General features: G+C 47.5%; 1 protein-coding gene across 1 annotated transcript in view; it reads left to right on the top strand.

Annotated features, from left to right (window-relative positions):
* The first annotated feature begins 13,447 nt into the window (after positions 1–13,447).
* BPI (bactericidal permeability increasing protein) overlaps positions 13,448–17,467 on the top strand; it is a 29,656-nt gene continuing 25,636 nt past the window's right edge. Inside the window, exons 1-2 of the mRNA XM_029221309.1 lie at positions 13,448–13,630; positions 16,124–16,238. Of these exons, the coding sequence (XP_029077142.1) occupies positions 13,501–13,630; positions 16,124–16,238 (245 nt within the window). The 5' untranslated portion in view covers positions 13,448–13,500. The remainder of the gene's footprint in view (positions 13,631–16,123; positions 16,239–17,467) is intronic.

The following is a 17,467-nucleotide window of genomic DNA, read 5'->3' as shown; positions in this document are numbered from 1 at the left end:
GGAATTCATCTAAATCTATAGGTGTTGCAGGCAAAGTCTGATGGTAAATGTTTGGCTTGGCCTTCTAGCCTTTAAAAGTGCAATCTGAGATTCCTTATGAAAAGTTCCAGCAAATCAGACATAAAAGAGTCTGTATGGTCAATCACTATTCTTGCTGCACTTATGTGAATAATAAGGCCAAGTTTAATGAGACTAGATTTCTTTTGTGAACAAATTAGTCTTACTTTGATTGTCTCTGATAGAAAAATGGATGACTGTAGAGAAAAAAATTATGTTTCTGTAGAAACTATAATACACACTTATGGATACTAGATTCTAGTTCTGTTAGTGGTCTTTGTGGTTTTGTTTTCTACCTGTAAACTGGAATGGATACTGAACCCTTTTCATTTCCTCTGATATCTGGCTCCAACTCTCCAAACTAATGTTTCCAATTTTTCTCCCCCTTTCTGACTTGGAACCACTGAGAACTAAAACTGCCCTTTCCCAAAGTCGCAAAAGCTAAAGTGGAACAACTTGAAATAAACTTCAGAGAAATCACCACACCAGCTCATATATAGATGATCTTCATGTCTGTTGCTATGTGGGCCCCTCAGAAAGATCACCAGAAGCATTCAAACTGCAAACCAGGAAAATCTGTCAGATCACCACCGCCTGCCCTCATTCCATCTGAAGATGCTTCAAGCTCAGCATCTAGAAATCTTCTCAACTGGTTGCCTTCAAAACTCAGAATCTTTTGTTTCCATAGAAATGCCTCTTATGCAAGTACTTGCACCATGTTGGCCTAACTTGGAGAACTCACCTGCATCACAGCCAACTGAAGACACAACCCTTTAACTGAAGCAACCTATTGTCAGGACTAAGAGACTGATTCAATTAGATATGGAGCAATCTACCAAATCAGGACAGGTTCAAACCTACTTATAGCAAATGGCCCAAGATGTTAAAATATTTCATACTACTACTCAAATCTTTGAACAGATTGCTAGGGCTCCCAGATCACTGAGTTAGTTCCATCACGAGGCCCTTCAAGTTTGAGAAAATGGCCACGAACTGGATTTCAGACTATTGGCTGTATAATTACTGTAGAATTTGCTACTATAATCCTATTTAGGTGTGTAATTTCTGGGTTGAAACATGCCCTACCCCTGACGTTTAGCATCCAGCTATCCAGGCAGTTAGTTGACTCATTGTTGACTCTTTTGCCTCCACATCACAGGGTAGATTGTAGTGTAAACCTTGACAGCTGGCTTTTCCTTTTGTAATGGAAGTGCCCAAGCATCCACTTCAAAGAGGGCTATCTTGAATAAACAGCTAGGTAAACAGCAAGGCCCACATCCCGCACTGAGGCTCCTTTGTTTTAGAGATCCTGGTTAATTTCAATAATTGACCATATGGGCCACTTGTTTTTTCTCTTCCTGTACTTTACATTCCCCCTCTTATGTTTTAAATTCACCAATAGAGAGAGAGCCCCGGAAACCTGAAGCCCCCACCCTCTACCCCAATAAAAGCAGAACCCCAGGCCCTCACATGTGTTCTCTCTCTTGCTACTTGCAGCCTTGCTGTGTGGCCCCAGGTGTGCTGTGTACTTTCAGATCCTGTAAGTAATAAACGTTTATTTTCTCAAAGTTTCCTGATGGTTATTTCTGAAGGACATCTTGTAATCATAATAAGAACCACAAAGGCCGGTCCAACCATATTGCTTATTGATAGACTGAGATGAGCACAAAACAGGTGGAGTGTCTTTTCTCATGTTTATGGATCATTTCTGCTTCTTCTTTGAAATTTCTGTTCATATTTTTGCTCATTTTCTATTGTGTTATTTATTAGTCTCTTTCGTATTGATTCATAGGTGTTTTTACATATTATAGTTGCTACTCTTTGGTTAGTTATGTGTGTTGCAAATATAGCAGATTGTGACTTGTCTTTTCATTCTCTTAATGGGGTCTTTTGATGAATGGAAGTTCTCAATTTTCATGTAGTCAAACATATATTTCCTTTACGGTTTCAACCTTTTGTATATTGTTTTTAAAAACTTTGGTTAAAGGATCTTTCCATAAAGATGCTCTCCTACATTTTATTCTAATGTTGTAAGCGTTACCACTACATTTAAATTCCTAATTCATCTGGAATGGGCTTTTCGTATATGGCATGAGGTAGGGAATCGTTTTCATTTTCTTCCTTATGAATAGCCAATTATTCTGGCATTGGGAAGACCAATATTTCCTTCTGCATTTGCAAGGCAGGTTGTGTTGTATACCAACTTTTCATATGTGCATGAGGAAAAAAAAGTGTTAAGGAAAAAGTAGAATGAAATAAAGTGGCACGCAAGTCTTCATCCCAGCAAGTCCACGTCTAGGAATTTATCCTAAAGGAATAACTATAAATGCAAAAGAACACTTAGCTCAAGGATGTTGTTCATAAGACCTAAAAAAAAAAGGAAACTATCTACTTCCAACAAGAGGGGATTGTTTAAATATATTATGGTACATCCATGCATTGGAACACTGTATAGTAATCTAAAAAGATGTGGTAGGTTTCAATGTGGTGACATATGTTGACTGAAAAAAAATGCACCACCTAAAAGTTGAGAATTATGTTTTATTTGGCAGACTTGCTGAGGACTTAAGCCCGGGAGGCAGCCTCTCAGATAGCTCTGAGGGACTGCTCTGAAGAGGTAAGGGAGAAGCCAGGATACATAGGAGATTTTGCAACAAAAACCAGGTAGTCAGAACATCAAAACATTACGGTTAATTAAAGAAAAAACAAACATCTCAACTTAATGAATTTAGTGCTTTTGTATGTATGGGAAGATGCAAGAGTCTGGGTTCATTGAAATCATTCCTTTGATATGCACCTTAACTATCTAGGGCCAGTATCCTCTTCTTCTCCATCCTGAGGCCCCTCAGGGTGCACAGCTGGGGGCGCTGCCCTGGCTGATGGCTTGCTGGCCACAACCTTCTTTGTTCACTGATACGGCAGGTGACATTTTTCGTTCACACATGGAAAGAAATACTGAGAAAAGCAGACTGTAGAACCACATATATAGTATAATTCTCTTTATACAATCTGTTCATAAATATATTTCAAAGAAGGGGAAGAATTTCTGTTAAAATACCAGCAGTTTATGTGTATTGTTCGAGTTTTTCACAGTGCTATCAGACAAACATAAATAACACACAATTAGCTTTTCCTATGTTAAAAAATAATGTTGCCTATGTTAGTAGGACCCAGAAATCCTACTCCTAGGTTCTTATCCAAGAGAAATAAAAAATTAAACACAAAAGCCTGTATGTGAATGTTTATAGCAGATCCACTCATAATCACCAAAAACTACAAACAGATTCCTTCATCTGGTGAATGGACAAACTGTAATACATCCATACAATGGAATATTACTCAGAAATTTAAAAAACAAACAAAACACTGCTACTAGATGGATATACCTCCATGCTCCGTTCTGTAAAAGAAGCGAGGCTCAAAAGGCTATACGCTCCATTTATGACATTTGGGAAAAGGCAAATGTATAGAAAAAGAAAATATCAGGGGTTGCCAGGGTAGGGCTGGTGGGAGAGGCTGACTGCAAAAAGGTACAAAGAAACTTTTGGGGGTGAAGGAACTGTTCTATTTGTTGATTATGTGGTGACTAGACAACTATGGGTTTGTCAAAACTCAGACATAAACACTAAAAAGGGTGACTTGCTGTATGCAAATTACACCTCAATTAAAAAAATGCTAAGAATAAAAGGTGATGCATATAATGTGATGCGTATAATACCTTTATAAATTAAAACAAGCCAACCACATGAAAGCTAGAACAAATATGCTGTGTAAGAACATTTAATGATATGGAAAAACATTCCCAACATTGTCAAATGAATATCCATGGCACACAACTAAGTAATAGACTTCCATCTGCTTGTGTGTATATACACAAATGCACACACACACAAATGCACACATACATGCACACACTGGTAGGAAGACACACTGCTGGCTCAACACCAGAAATGGTGTCCACGTCTCTCCTAGCGGAGGGGTCACAGCTGATCTTTATTCTCTTTTGCCCCTCCTTTTTTTTTTTTTTTTTTTTTGCAGTATGCGGGCCTGTCACTGTTGTGGCCTCTCCCGTTGCGGAGCAACAGGCTCCGGACGCGCAGGCTCAGCGGCCATGGCTCACGGGCCCAGCCGCTCTGCGGCATGTGGGATCTTCCCGGACCGGGGCACGAACCCATATCCCCTGCATCGGCAGGCAGACTCTCAACCACTGCGCCACCAGGGAAGCCCTGTCCCTCTTTTTGCTGATTTTCTGATGACCACGCTTTGTCCTGGCTCCTTGGAACCACTGGAGTCCAGGAGGCTGGGAGGATGCGGCCATTCCACAGCTGGGAAAACAGCAGCCCTCACACGAACCCTGAGCCCCGTCCTGTCAATGTTTATTTTTCCTCCCTGAACAGACAAGGCAGGAGACTGGGACGGGGGGGCAGAACTTCAGACCCTGAAGCCCCCTTCAGTTGCCACAAGGCAGCCTGGCCGTCTCCCAGGCAGGGGCCCTACACCCTGGGCTCTAGTACATGAGGATAAGGTCAAGAGGGTGGGCTCTGGTGCCCCCTGGATCGACTCGCAATTAATCACTTATCAACTGTGTGTCCCTGGGCCAGGAACTCAACTTCTCTGTCCTCCTCTGTAGCATGAGGATGAAGATGGTGCCTCCTTCATCAGGATGTCGTATGTGTATGTGAGCACGCACACATGTGCAAAGGGTTTTGAACGATGCCTGGCACCATTTAAGTGCTCGGCAAATGATCAGGAGGATTGCTGTGAAAATCCCGCTGATAGATGTATGTGTATGAGCCTACTGGTCCCATCTCAGGGCATGTGGTGCTCACAGGGTCACTGTCCTGATATCCCCCAAATAATTTTTAAACAACTCATTGTGATTTAGAGCACCCAGAAAGGAAAAGGCACAATCTCCTGAGATCCTTCTTAATACTTCCCTCTCCTCAACAGTTCACATCCCTCACCACCATCACTATCACCTCTCTGGAGGTCTCCCTTAATTCAGCCAACAGGCACCTACCGTGTGCCAGAAGCCAGTCTAGCTACTTAGGAGCAAAACAGGTAAGAATCCTTTTATCCATATGTAGATTACAGAGCCATCCCCCAGAGCTAGCCCTGGAACCTGGTCTTTTCCCTCTTTCTTCCCCCACCCCTGCTTCATCATTTTGCCACTCAGAACCCCCAGATCCCTGCAGCTCCCTCTTCAGAGGGCGGAGGACAGGAAGAAGCTGAGCCAGCCTCTCTTTAGCAGGCAGGGCTCAAGCAGAGCCTGGGCACCTCCAGTCATCAACATCCATGTCCATTACAGACGGAGATTTCCAGCTCTGGCCGGGCACACAGGAAAGGCTTAGCCATGGTGGCCTCATTTTACAGCGGTCATCTCAACCCCAGTTGTACTGGCAGCAACTTCCAGGACAGAGCCCACTGTTGTTCACTTCTCGGGGAAGGTACACCACGGGGCAAGGCGCGCAGTAGGTGGCCAACGGGGCCCTGTAGGGCACCCCATGGACAGATCTCTTTCAGAGGCCACGGATGGCCCACGTCAGAATCCACTGATATGCTGGGGAGGTGTGTGGGGCAGGGGGTGGGACTCACCAGCCCAGCCAGGGTTTTCTGTGCACTTACAGAAAACACAGCGCCCCACGCTGGCAGAGCACTCTGCCCCTTTTGAAGACCCCACCTGGCCAGTCGGCCACACTTTTAGTCCTCAAGATACACCCATGAGCTCCAGGGGACAGATAGTGGGTACGGTGGGAGGAGGCCAGGGTTTGGACTTGTCCTCAGCTCCATGCTTAGTAGTGCTGAAGCCTTGACAACCTTCCTGACCCTCAGTGTCGTCTTCTATAAAAAATACAAATGTTAACCCCTTCCTGGGTGGAGAGGATTCAATGAAAGGTGGTACACAGAAGCATTTTGTTAATGTTTGTCTGCCCTTTTCTCTCAGAAAAATCCTCCACCTTCAGACTATCAGACACCCGGGAACAGAACCCAGTACACGGCTTCTCGTGGTTCTTATCACCGCGGTCACTGCAGATCCATACATGCAAGCTTGTGTACACCACACACACACACACACACACGCGCGCACACACACACACACGAGGCAATTATGGATATTGTTCTAACCAGGGATCCTAACTGCAAGCAACAGAAGGCAACTGTGGCTGATTTGAGCAGGAAAAGAAATGTATGGAAAGGATAAAAATTTGCTTCACAGAATCGCAGGAATCTCCGGGCCTTTAGTCTGAAGGCAGAGTGAACTTCATTAAAATGAATTGAGAGGCACACATAACATTGTGCCTTTGCAGAGTTAATGCTCCATAAATGTTATCTAAGATAAGAATTATCTTATGTTACACCTCTGCTCAAAATCCTTTAATGGCTCCTACTGTCACCAAGGTAGTCCTGGCCTCGGGCTGTGGTGCAGGTGGGGATGGAGGATCTGAATTCTTTCAAAGGATCTGTGAACCCAGATAGTCAAGAAGCGTTGTCTGGAAGCCAGCTCACATCCCCAAGGAGGGTAAGAAATGCTCTCAACCCCACCTGCTTCCCTGCTCTCGCCACCTTTCCCCCTCCCCTAGGAATTTGGAATTGCTACTCCAGTTGGCTGGATTCCAGGACGCTGATGGGTTCTGGTTTGCTGGTGGGCAGGAGTCTCTGGGGCTAAAGGGCCGCACACCCAAGTGCCCTTTCTCTGTTCTTTTGCTCTGTGCCTTGTGACCAGTAAGCCAAACCCAAGCTCACTCTGGCTTTCTCCCCCGGCTCTTTCTCCACGCAAGCCAACCATTGTTGGGATTTCTCCACTACGCAGTCAGTCAAAGTCTGGGAGGGGACAGGATGAGCCATGGGAAGAGACCCGTCCCCCTGGCGTCTGTGCTCCTGGCCAGGCTAAGCCACTGGCCACTGGTCCAGCTGACAATGAATCAGTACTTGGTTTCTGAGCTTGACAGTCTCTGAGTTCAGCTCCCCAGGTGTAGTGGGGGCCAGGCGGCGGGGAACCAGCAGCACAAGTTTTAGGCGTTTAGAGCTCCCTTTGCCAAACTATCAACTATCACTTGAACGTGGCCCTGGCTCCTCATCTCAAATGTCTAAACCCTGAGCTGAAAAATGCAAATTCATTTAAAAGAGTGGCTAGTGGCCCCCACTTGCCACAACTAGAGAAAGCCCTCGCACAGAAATGAAGATCCAACACAGCCCCAAATAAATAAATTAATTAATTAAAAAAAAAAATCAGAGAGAACATTTCTGGCTGTGGTCAGAGGAAGTCCTGACTACTGAATAAAGGCACAGAGATGCAACATTGGTGCCTTTAAACAATAAAAAAATATAAAAAAATAAAAGAGTGGCTAAATCTGCAGTGGCTTTTCCTCAACCTCCTGGTTGCAAACATTAACTGTCATCACGGAGGACCTTCATACTTGAAAAACTTGGGAGTCAGTGGGCTTTCAGAACAAGACCACACGTGCCTTTGCTTACCTGTTCCCTCCACCTGGCCTCCCCCGACACGGTCCATGGAAAATGCTCAGGGGGCTAAGGGGATGTGTTTCTCAGGGAGTCCTGACATTGCAGAGTCAACTCCATCATGCAACCCAACAGGAAGTGCACCCTCACCTCTTTTTGAGGCCCTCAACACCCATGTGCCATTCCTCAGTTGTGTGGCCTCGGGCAAGCTACTTAACTTCTCTGAGCCTCAATTTTCTCACCTGTGAAATGGAGCCAGTGATACCTACTTTCAGGGATGGGTGAGGATTATTAAAAGGGAATGTTAGGGCTTCCCTGGTGGCGCAGTGGTTGGGAGTCCGCCTGCCGGTGCAGGGGACACGGGTTCATGCCCTGGTCCGGGAAGATCCCACATGCCGCGGAGCGGCTGGGCCCGTGAGCCATGGCCGCTGAGCCTGTGCGTCCAGAGCCTGTGCTCTGCAGCGGGAGAGGCCACAACAGTGAGAGGCCCGCGTACCATAAAATAAAATAAAAAAAAAAAGGGGGGAATGTTAGCCAAGGGTTTGCATGGTTGCCAGTGTGGTTTAAACCCTCCAAAGAGGGGGCTGCTCTTATGGATGAGGACCCTGGGCCCAGAGAGGAGCAAAGACTCGTCCAAGTTCACATAGCCGCGTAGAGGCAAGCCAGGGCTCAAAGCCAGGCCGTTCCTCGCTGGCCCTCCGTGGTCCCAGCCCGCCTGTGTCTCCATCTCCGTGCTCTTACCACCACTGGGCAGGGCCAGGCTGGCCGTGGTTTGCTCTTTACCAGCCACAGTCCCCCGGCGCTGGCTGAGCACACACCTATTTCCTAATGTGGCTGAGGCGAAATGGTTCTGGGTGCTCCTTGGACATTTGGCAACTGTGTGTTGCTTTACTTCCTGTGATCCGCCGTGGGGCTGGAGGAGGCCCAGCCTGCTAGAGCCAACACTCTCAGCGTCCAGAGCGAGTGGAGAAGCAAGAGTGACACTCTCTCTCCCCTCTGCCCCCTGGGAGAACAACATTGCTTTCTATTTCCCTTTCCCTCGGCCTTCAGCTCTCCCCAGAAACTGTCCTTCCTGCAAAGCTAATGCCTTCAGACTCAGAAGTGGCCCTCCTCCTCTGAACCCCAAGGCTGCCACCCCAGGGCCAAGGTCAATTCTAACCTCCTCCTGGAAGCCTCTGGGGATTGTCAGGCTGAGCTTGTCCTTCTCAGTCTACATACATTTATTGTCTGGAATTTATGCTCTGGGTTCTGACCCTTCTTTCATTTATTCATTGGTTTTATTAAATGTTTAATTTTTATAAAATTTTAAAGGTTACTTTCCATTTACAATTATTATAAAATATTGGCTATATTCCCTGTGCTGCACAGCACATCCTTGAGCCTACATTACACCCAATAGTTTGTACCTCCCACTCCCCCACCCCTATATTGTCTCCCCACCCCCCACTGGTAACCACTAGTTTGTTCTCATGAGTCTGCTCCTTTTATATTATATTCACTAGTTTGTTGTATTCATTGTGATCTACTCCAGGACTGCACTAGTAATAATAAAAAAATAAATAATAATAACAGCACCATGAGAAAGACCTGCCCTCACATCCAAGACCAGGGTACCCAAAGGGGTCTTTTTCTGAGATTTAAAGCTCAGAAAGAGATTTTTTTTTTTAGCATAACAAGGTAGGGGAGACACCATCTCAAGAGGTTTTCTCCATGGTACAAAACGTCTGATTGCCTTTTAGATACTACACACCTTGAGGCCTGATCTCCACGAGGTCCTATTCTTCTCCTCCCCTCCACCCCTCGGACCCACCACGAGACCCTTCCTGTTCCTGCATCCCCAATCCACGATCAGAAAATAACTGACAACATACACCAGAAGCCAGACACACAGAGAAGTTGGGACCAGGAGGGAAAGAGCTGGAGGACCAGGGGCTGAGGGGGAGGGAGAAGCTTATGGGGCCTCCACTGACCGCAAGAATGACCTCATGGTCACAGCTGAGCATCGAGGCCTGATGAAGAGCTGCCCCTGAGGAGGGAGTGTGGGGACAAATGAGGAAACAGGTTCAGCAAGGTTAAGTGACAAGGTCAAACTCACAGAGTGAGTAAGTGGCAAGCTGGAATCTGCACCCAAATCAGTGAGGTTTCAACTTCCACTCCTAACTGCCTTGCTGTGCTGGGAGCAGGTGTTCCTCTGCAGAGCGCCTGGCCGAGGAGTGGCAGCTCACAGAGGCCATGGGAGCCCTGGATTCCTCTCCCTCTGCGCATGTCCAGCCCAAACCCAAAGACCCAAGGACCGAGCGCTCAGTATGTTGTGCCCGTAGTGTGTTTTCCTGCGGGCTCCAGGACTCTCCAGCCAGCTAGCCATGAAGGTTAAGTTATGACTATTTGTTGAGCACCTTCTCTATGCAAATTGATCCACACCTGTTATTTAATCCTCAGAACAACCCCCATGATGGACATTGTTTCCCCATATTTAAATGAGGAACCCAAATTTCAGAAGGGTCAAATTACTTGACCAGAGCAGGTAGCCTGGCTGGAACTATGAACCCAGGGCTCCAAGCCCAATGGACTTTCCTCTGGAAAAACTCGACATCCTAAGGAGCACGGATTAGAAAGATGGACAGAGCCAGCCCCCGAATTAACCACTCTTGACCCATCCCACCTCTAAATTCCTGCTGAGGTAATATATTTTCCTATGATTTAAGCCATGTTGAGTTGGGATAGTAAGAGAGAATTTGAGTGGATGACAGAATTTTTCTATATTCTTATTGTGATCCTGGTTACGTACACATAGCTATATATGCATTACAATTCATAGAACTACAAGAAACTATAAGAAGCAAATATGGCATAATGTTAAGATTTTATAAACCTGGGTAGTCTATTCTTATCTATATGTTTGAAGTATTTTATAGTAATGATAAAAAGACCAAAAAAGAGGAGGAAGAAGAAGAAGAGGAGGAAAAGGAGGAGGAGACATTGGAATAAGCCTGTTTAGACGCAATGGCTGGAGCTGCTGCAACCATCTTGCAACTGTCAATGAAAGATTAATCAGTAGATCTAAGAAAAATGAAAAATTTCAGTCACGCCAAGTTGAGGATTATAACCCAGGAACCGGAGGAGTTAATCTGTGAACTTAGTTCCTGCTTCTCCATTCTCTGGCCACTGAGTAAAGCTTGTATTGTTTCAATCTAAAACAAAACAAAACAAAACGAAAAAAAAAAACAAAAAAAACCCAGGAACAGCATCTCAGAAAGCTCTGAGAACTGTTCCACCCATTAGAAGTCAAAACACAGTTACATAAGTTTTTTGAGACAGAGGGCTGTACGTTAGATGACGTATTATTGACATTTTACACAATTCAGATATGCAAGTACAAGGTGATGGGCCATGTGATCCCCTTACAAGATCACAAGATCAAGAAGGAATGTTATCTTTAAGGAGTTCTCTTGGTGATGCTAGGAGAATGTGGCTCTTTAGGGTTGAGCAGGTATTTCTGCCAACAGGGAAGTTTCGGTCAATGCCTAACGCAATGCACAGTAGAGGGGAGAGAGGAGGCCAAAGGGCAGAGAAAATTTTTTTTTTGTGTGTGGTACGCGGGCCTCTCACTGCTGTGGCCTCTCCCGTTGCGGAGCACAGGCTCTGACGCGCGCAGGCTCAGCGGCCATGGCTCACGGGCCCAGCCGCTCCGCGGCACGTGGGATCTTCCCAGAACCGGGGCACAAACCCGTGTCCCCTGCATCGGCAGGCGGACTCTCAACCACTGCGCCACCAGGGAAGCCCCCAGAGAAATTTTTTTACATTTAACTTTTCTTGTCTTGCCATTAAATGTGAATTTGATTTCACACAACCATGAAAGAAGCCAGTGTGAGGGTAAATCTGAGACACTAGGATGGCAGAGCAGTCAGGTGTGGAGAGATGGTAAATGTCTGTTAGCTGTTGAATTGTTTTTTTAATTCCCATTTTTATTGCAAATTTGTTTGTTTTTGTTTTTCTTGGCTGCACGGCGTGTGGGATCTTAGTTCCCCAACCAGGGATCAAACCCACACCCACTTCAGTGGAAGCACAGAGTCTTAACCACTGGACCTCTGGGAAGTCCTGTTAGCTGTTGAATTAATCAGAGCCTCAAACCTGCCCTCTCTCTGGACTTTGTCTCTGAGATATTATATGTGTTTATTGTTGAAGCCAACGTGAGCTGGGGATTTCTATTCCTTGAGTTGAAGACATTGTCACTCATACCGAGTAGAGAGTCAGGCCTGAAGCAGTAGGACACCTCCATGGCCAGTGGCAGAGCTGAAAAGGAGGCCAGAGGGTTGCTGATGGACTCATCTGGATTTGACTGATCAGAGGGAAGCCAGTGGGGCTGGCTGCTTCAAAAACTTGCCTGTTGGTTTTAAGATTCTGATGTAGTGGCAGTGTAAGTCATCATCACGTGAGTTTCCTCTTAATACTTCTTTCCTGTCTGACACCCTCACAGATACAACATCTGCCTGGACCCAGGGGACTCAGGAATTTGGGGCAGTTAGAGCTGCAGGTGTTCAAAACTGTGTAAGATAACTCTTCACAAATCTAATTTTCTGACAAGTCATGGATCTATGTGTTTTGGCATCTATCTTCCTTGTACAGATACAGACATGTGAGTCTGGGGGCCCAGGAAGGTAGAGGTAGGGTGAGGACCCAGGGTGACAAGTCCTCTTAGAAAGCTAGAGGGGAGAATTCTTCTCTCCATGAAAGACAGTGTGACCTTGATAGGGACATAATCGCTCTGCGACTCAGTTTCCTCAACTCCAAAATGGAGAATAATCATCCCACCCTCACAGGTTGTTTTTAGGCTTGGAGACAATATATGTAAAGTGTCTGCCACATACTAGATGCTCTGTGCGTGGTCACTGTTTTCATTCTTAAGCAAGCCAGAAGGATTCTTGTTGTGGCAGGTTGGGGCAGGAAGGGAGACCCTTTTAGATACAGAGGAAGAGAAGAAAGAAAAAAAAAAAAAACTCAGGAGGTCTCATGTCCTCCTGGCTCAATGGGCTTCATTAGGCTTTCATCAAAAAAGAGTCGGGGAGACAGGGCGCCAGGGGGCTGATGAGGACTCAGCGGAAGAGAAGCCATCCTCCCCCTCTGCAGCCCCGCCCCTCCTCTAATCACCATGGAGATGGTGCGGCTGCCCAGCGGGATTCCCGCCCACACCGGGCCTGAGGCTGCTGCAAAGGGAGGGGCAGGGGCAGAGTAGACAGAGGTCCTTCGGGAAAGCTGGTGTGGAGATGGGGAGTATGTGCTGGTCACCGCCCCCCTCAACCCCCAAGACACTGAAGGACTCAGGATGGTGTGGGATGCATCTGCGTTTGAATCCCAGCTCTGCTAGCAGCTAGCTGTCTGACAGAGGGAAGAACACTTCCCCTCTCGAACCCTCAGGTTCCACATCTGTCAAAGGAAGCGGTAAAAAGGAATAAAAACAAAAGCTTGGTGAAGAAAACTGTGGGATGAGGAAGCAATGAAATACCGTGCAGTGCAGGTAGAAGGAGACAGAACCCTACATACTGTTCATTGAAGAAAGGGAACTTTACAGAACTGATCAGTGTGATCCCGTATTTCTTCGTTGAAAAACACACTCTATCTACACTTACCAAAAGTGGGGAGAGGGGAGAGAAATGCTCTAAAATACACTTCTGCTTGTCCTCTCTGGAATTAGGGATTGCAGGTAATTTTAGAACCACACATAAAACCACACACACACCACACACACACCACACACACAGACACAGGGCTCCCAGGCTCCACTGCTGGCTGCCCTGGGGCTGTGGCCCCGACCATGGTGGGGGACCGCAGGCAGGCGGCGGTCCACCCCTTCTCCCGCCCCTGCTCAGTGTTCCTTCCTCTTTTCTACATTCCACTGACTTGCGCTTCCCCAGCTGCCTCATTTATAGGTCCCTGGGTCCCCTCCAAGGCCTCGAGGTTTTGGCAGCTCTGCAGGACGAAGACATGGCCAGGGGCCCTGATGACACGTGGAGGTGGGCGACCCTGGTGGTGCTGGCCGCCCTGGGCACAGCTGTGACAGCGACCACCAGCCCTGGCATCGTGGCCAGGATCACCCAGAAGGGCCTGGACTACGGTAACTGGATGCCTTCCTTTTCTCCCCTCCCACCTCTGAGGAGCACTGATTGAGCACCTGCTGTGTGCAGCCCTTTACATCCAGTGTACGGCCTGCTCACAGCTCCTCCAAGGAGGCCCTCTTACCCCTGTGTTACATATGAAGAAGCTGAGATAAGGTGAACTACCCAAGGTCACAGGGCTGGAAGTGGCAGCACCGGGATTGGAGCCCCGGCCTGGAGGACTCTGAGTCCAGTGCTCAGGTCCCTCACGGTCCCCTCCCTCTACGCAATACCCAACTCGGGCTTCTAGGCCTTTCACTTCCTTCCAAGCTGGTTCTCAGCCCTGATTTTTGTCTCAAGGTCCCTGGCTCAGTCTTCAGTGTGGGGAGGCCCTCCCCCAGGGCAGGGGCTGGCAGCCATATTGTGCACACCAGCCATCTGGGTGACCCAGAGAGGGTCCCCCAGGCCATGTATCCAGGCCCAGATAGAGGAGAGACTGGCATGAAGCAGCCCCCTGACCTGCTCAGATCGGTGCCAGGCACTGTGCTAAAAGGACGTACTGTTACTAGCGACCTTTACAGATGAGCAGACAAACTTGGAGGAGGGGCTGGGAAGTGGGCGGCCTGGATCTGTACTCTGGTCTTGTCAGATGTACCAGGGTGGGGCTGCTCAATGCTGCCTCTCAGTGGCAGAGAGATGAACTGCAGAACAGTGGGGGACAGCCAGTGCCAGAGAAATCAGATCCGGAAGGCAGAACCACAGCCGCGGTGGACCCCTGGGGAATCAGGACAGGACCAAAGGGACCTGGTATCCCACCCCTGAATTCCTACCCTAGCCCAGGCAGGACACCTCGGAATCCCAGGGGTGCAGACGGAAGGTTCCCCATGAGCTAAGAGAAAGGATTATGTCCCTGCTCTATACCCAGAGCTGGGGTGGTTCTGAAGTCTTCCAGAGAGCAGAGGCTTGGGCTCAGCCTTTAAGCCCAGAAGTCTTCATGTCCTGTCACAGCAGCCTCGGTTCCCCCTTCTACTCACACCCCATGCGGCAACCAGTGAGATTTGTGAAATACAGCAAAGCTGCCCATTCCCCCCTTTACTTACACTGTTCAGTGGTTCCCTAGTGCCCTCAGTGGATGTCTTGGGCTTGGCATTAGAGACCCTTCAAGACCTGGCCGCTGCAGACCCACAGATCGTGGCCATCCCACATTTTCTTTTCCCTCCGGGCAGTGACAATCTATGCATTGTTTACTTTTGAACCCCCAGAAGGCCTATCCCAGGGCACAGGCTCTGGGACCAGAAGGCCTGGATTCCAATCCTGCCTCCATCACCTGGCAGCTGTGTGGTCACCTTTCTGAGTCTCAGCTTCCTCATCTGTGAACTGGGAGTTGTAACAGGACCTACTACCCAGGATTGTTCAGATTCAGTAACTTAATACGTGTATAGAGCCCAGAACTGTGTCTGGAACAGAGTAAGAGCTTGATAACTGTTATTATTATTACTATTATTATTCTTACTACTTCCTAACTGGCTCCTGGGATCCCTCATCCTACTACTTACTCTTCTCATTTAACGTGTTTGCCTTTTAACTGGTTTTTCGATGCTGTTAACCACGTAATAACTGATGGCAGAATTCCTGACCCTGGAACATTCATTCATTCATTCCTCCAACAGGTATTAAGTTCCAGTCACTGTGGTAAAGATAGGGGACGTCCGTGACGTCTACCACTGACCTTGGGGGGCTTACATCTAGTAGGGAAGAGAGATAGTAGTAAAAAAAAATCACATGAGTAAATGCATAATTACAAACGGTAATGGGAGCTCCAAAAGAGATGCCCACAGCATCGTGAGAATGATAACAAGGGGGATCGCTCTCATCTGATGAGTCAGAGAAAGTTCCTAGAGGAAGTGATGACTAGAATGACCAGGTGAAGATGAGAGGAAAGGGTTTCCTAGGCAACAGGAATGGTACATGCAAAGGTCCTATGGCGAGAGAGTCTGAAAGCCAGAGAGATAAGAGTATCTGTGAGGGCAGAGCACAGAGCAGATGTTCAATAACACCTGCAGGATGCATGACAGGGTATTTGGAGGGGGTGATATTTTAAACTAGGGGTTGGCAAATGACAGCCTATAGGCCAAATCTGGACCAACACATGTTTTTGCATGGCCCAGGAACTAAGCATGGCTTTTACAGTTGGAAAAAATCAAAAGAAGAATCCTATCTCACACCATGTGAAAATGATATAAAATTCAAATTCCAGTGTCCATCAATAAAGTTTTATTGGAACACAACCATACCTATTCATTGACGTATTGTCTACGGCTGCTTTTGTGCAATAAAAGCAAAGCTGAGTGGTTGTGACAGAGACAGTAAGACCCACAGAGCAGAAAATATTTGCTCTGGGGCCCTTGACAAAAACCTTAACTTGAGCCCTGCTTTAGATCTTTCCAATCCCAACGTCCCTGCCATGAACAGGCTGCACACCTCTGACCACTGACCCCGCTCTTTCCCCTCAGCCTGCCAGCAGGGAGTGGCTACTCTGCAGAAGGAGTTGGAGAAGGTCACAATTCCCACTTTCTCAGGAAGCTTTAAGATGAAGTACCTTGGGAAAGGGAAGTATACTTTCTACAGGTAAGGTCCGTCAAGCTCAGTCCTCCGTGTGCAGGACTGTAGTGTGTTGGGGCCACCAAGACCTAGACTCACAGAGCCACCGACTCCTAAACTCAGAGACATTAGGATCCCAAAGCTAATGTTTACACCATCCCAAGGGGATCCAATCCCCCAAGCTGCATGTGGAGAAAACCACACAAACGGTCTTTCAGGCACTCACCGTGACTCCTGCGGGGATGTCACGGACCCCCAAACTCTGTGCCAAGTCCACATGTTAATTAGGATTAGGGGTGGGGGTGAGGCTTCAAGGACAGAAAACCTAGTCCAAAATGGCCTAAACCAGAAGGTATTGGCTCACAAGTCCCTGGAATTGTCTGTCTTCGGGTTCAGCTTGAGGAAGGCTCAAATGCCACTGGACCCTGTTTCTCTCCTGCCACCTCTCAGCACCGCTTCCCTCGGGAGGGCTAATTCTTGGGTAGGGCCTCCCCGCGAAGCACTCGCCAGCGTCTTCTCAGCACTCCCAGCCCTGTGGGAGGAGGGCACCTTCTCCTTACAGCTCAAGCAAAACTCCTAAGATTCACTCTGATTGGTCCGTCTTAGGCTATGTACACACTCCTGGACCAATCACTGTGGCCAGGGGGATAGAAGACACGAAGGGGGATAGAAGACACGAAGGAGCTTGTGCTGAAGTCTCAAGCTCCACCCCCTGAAGATGGCGGGGAAGTCAACTTTCTTTGGAGCGTCACGGACTAGATGTGGGGAAGGGTTCCTCCAAAGTAAAATGGCACTTCTGTTATCACGAGAGAGGGGTATGGGTGCTGGGGAGAGAAATCCATAAATTTCCTCTAAAGAATTTTATGCACTCACTCGTTCAACAGGTATTTTTGAGCACCTACTATGTGTCTGACCCATCAGGCTATGCTACAGTAGTGAAAACAAGGCAGACACGTTCCACCCTTTACGGAAATTGTAGTCACTGGGATAGTCTTCGCTGACCATCACACACCCTGCAAGACAGAGGTTACTGTGCTCATTTTACAACATGAGGGAATCTGAGGCTCGGCATGATTAAGTGATGTGCCCGGGGTCACACAGCAGTAAACTGAAGAGCAGCGTTCAAATGCACATTTGTCTGACTTCAAAGCCTAACCACAGAGCTCCCCAGGCTGCTCTCATAGCTTCTGGGTTCTTTTGGAATAACTGGGGTAAAGAGCCGGGATGGAGGGGAATGAGTCTGCACTGACCACTGA

Source organism: Monodon monoceros, unplaced genomic scaffold (genome assembly GCF_005190385.1).
Source record: "Monodon monoceros isolate NGI ecotype Baffin Bay Population unplaced genomic scaffold, NGI_Narwhal_1 Super_Scaffold_13, whole genome shotgun sequence".
In the NCBI taxonomy this organism is placed as follows: domain Eukaryota; kingdom Metazoa; phylum Chordata; class Mammalia; order Artiodactyla; family Monodontidae; genus Monodon; species Monodon monoceros.
The sequence above is the reverse complement of the archived record's forward strand: the minus strand, read 5'-3'. Positions and strand labels throughout refer to the sequence as shown.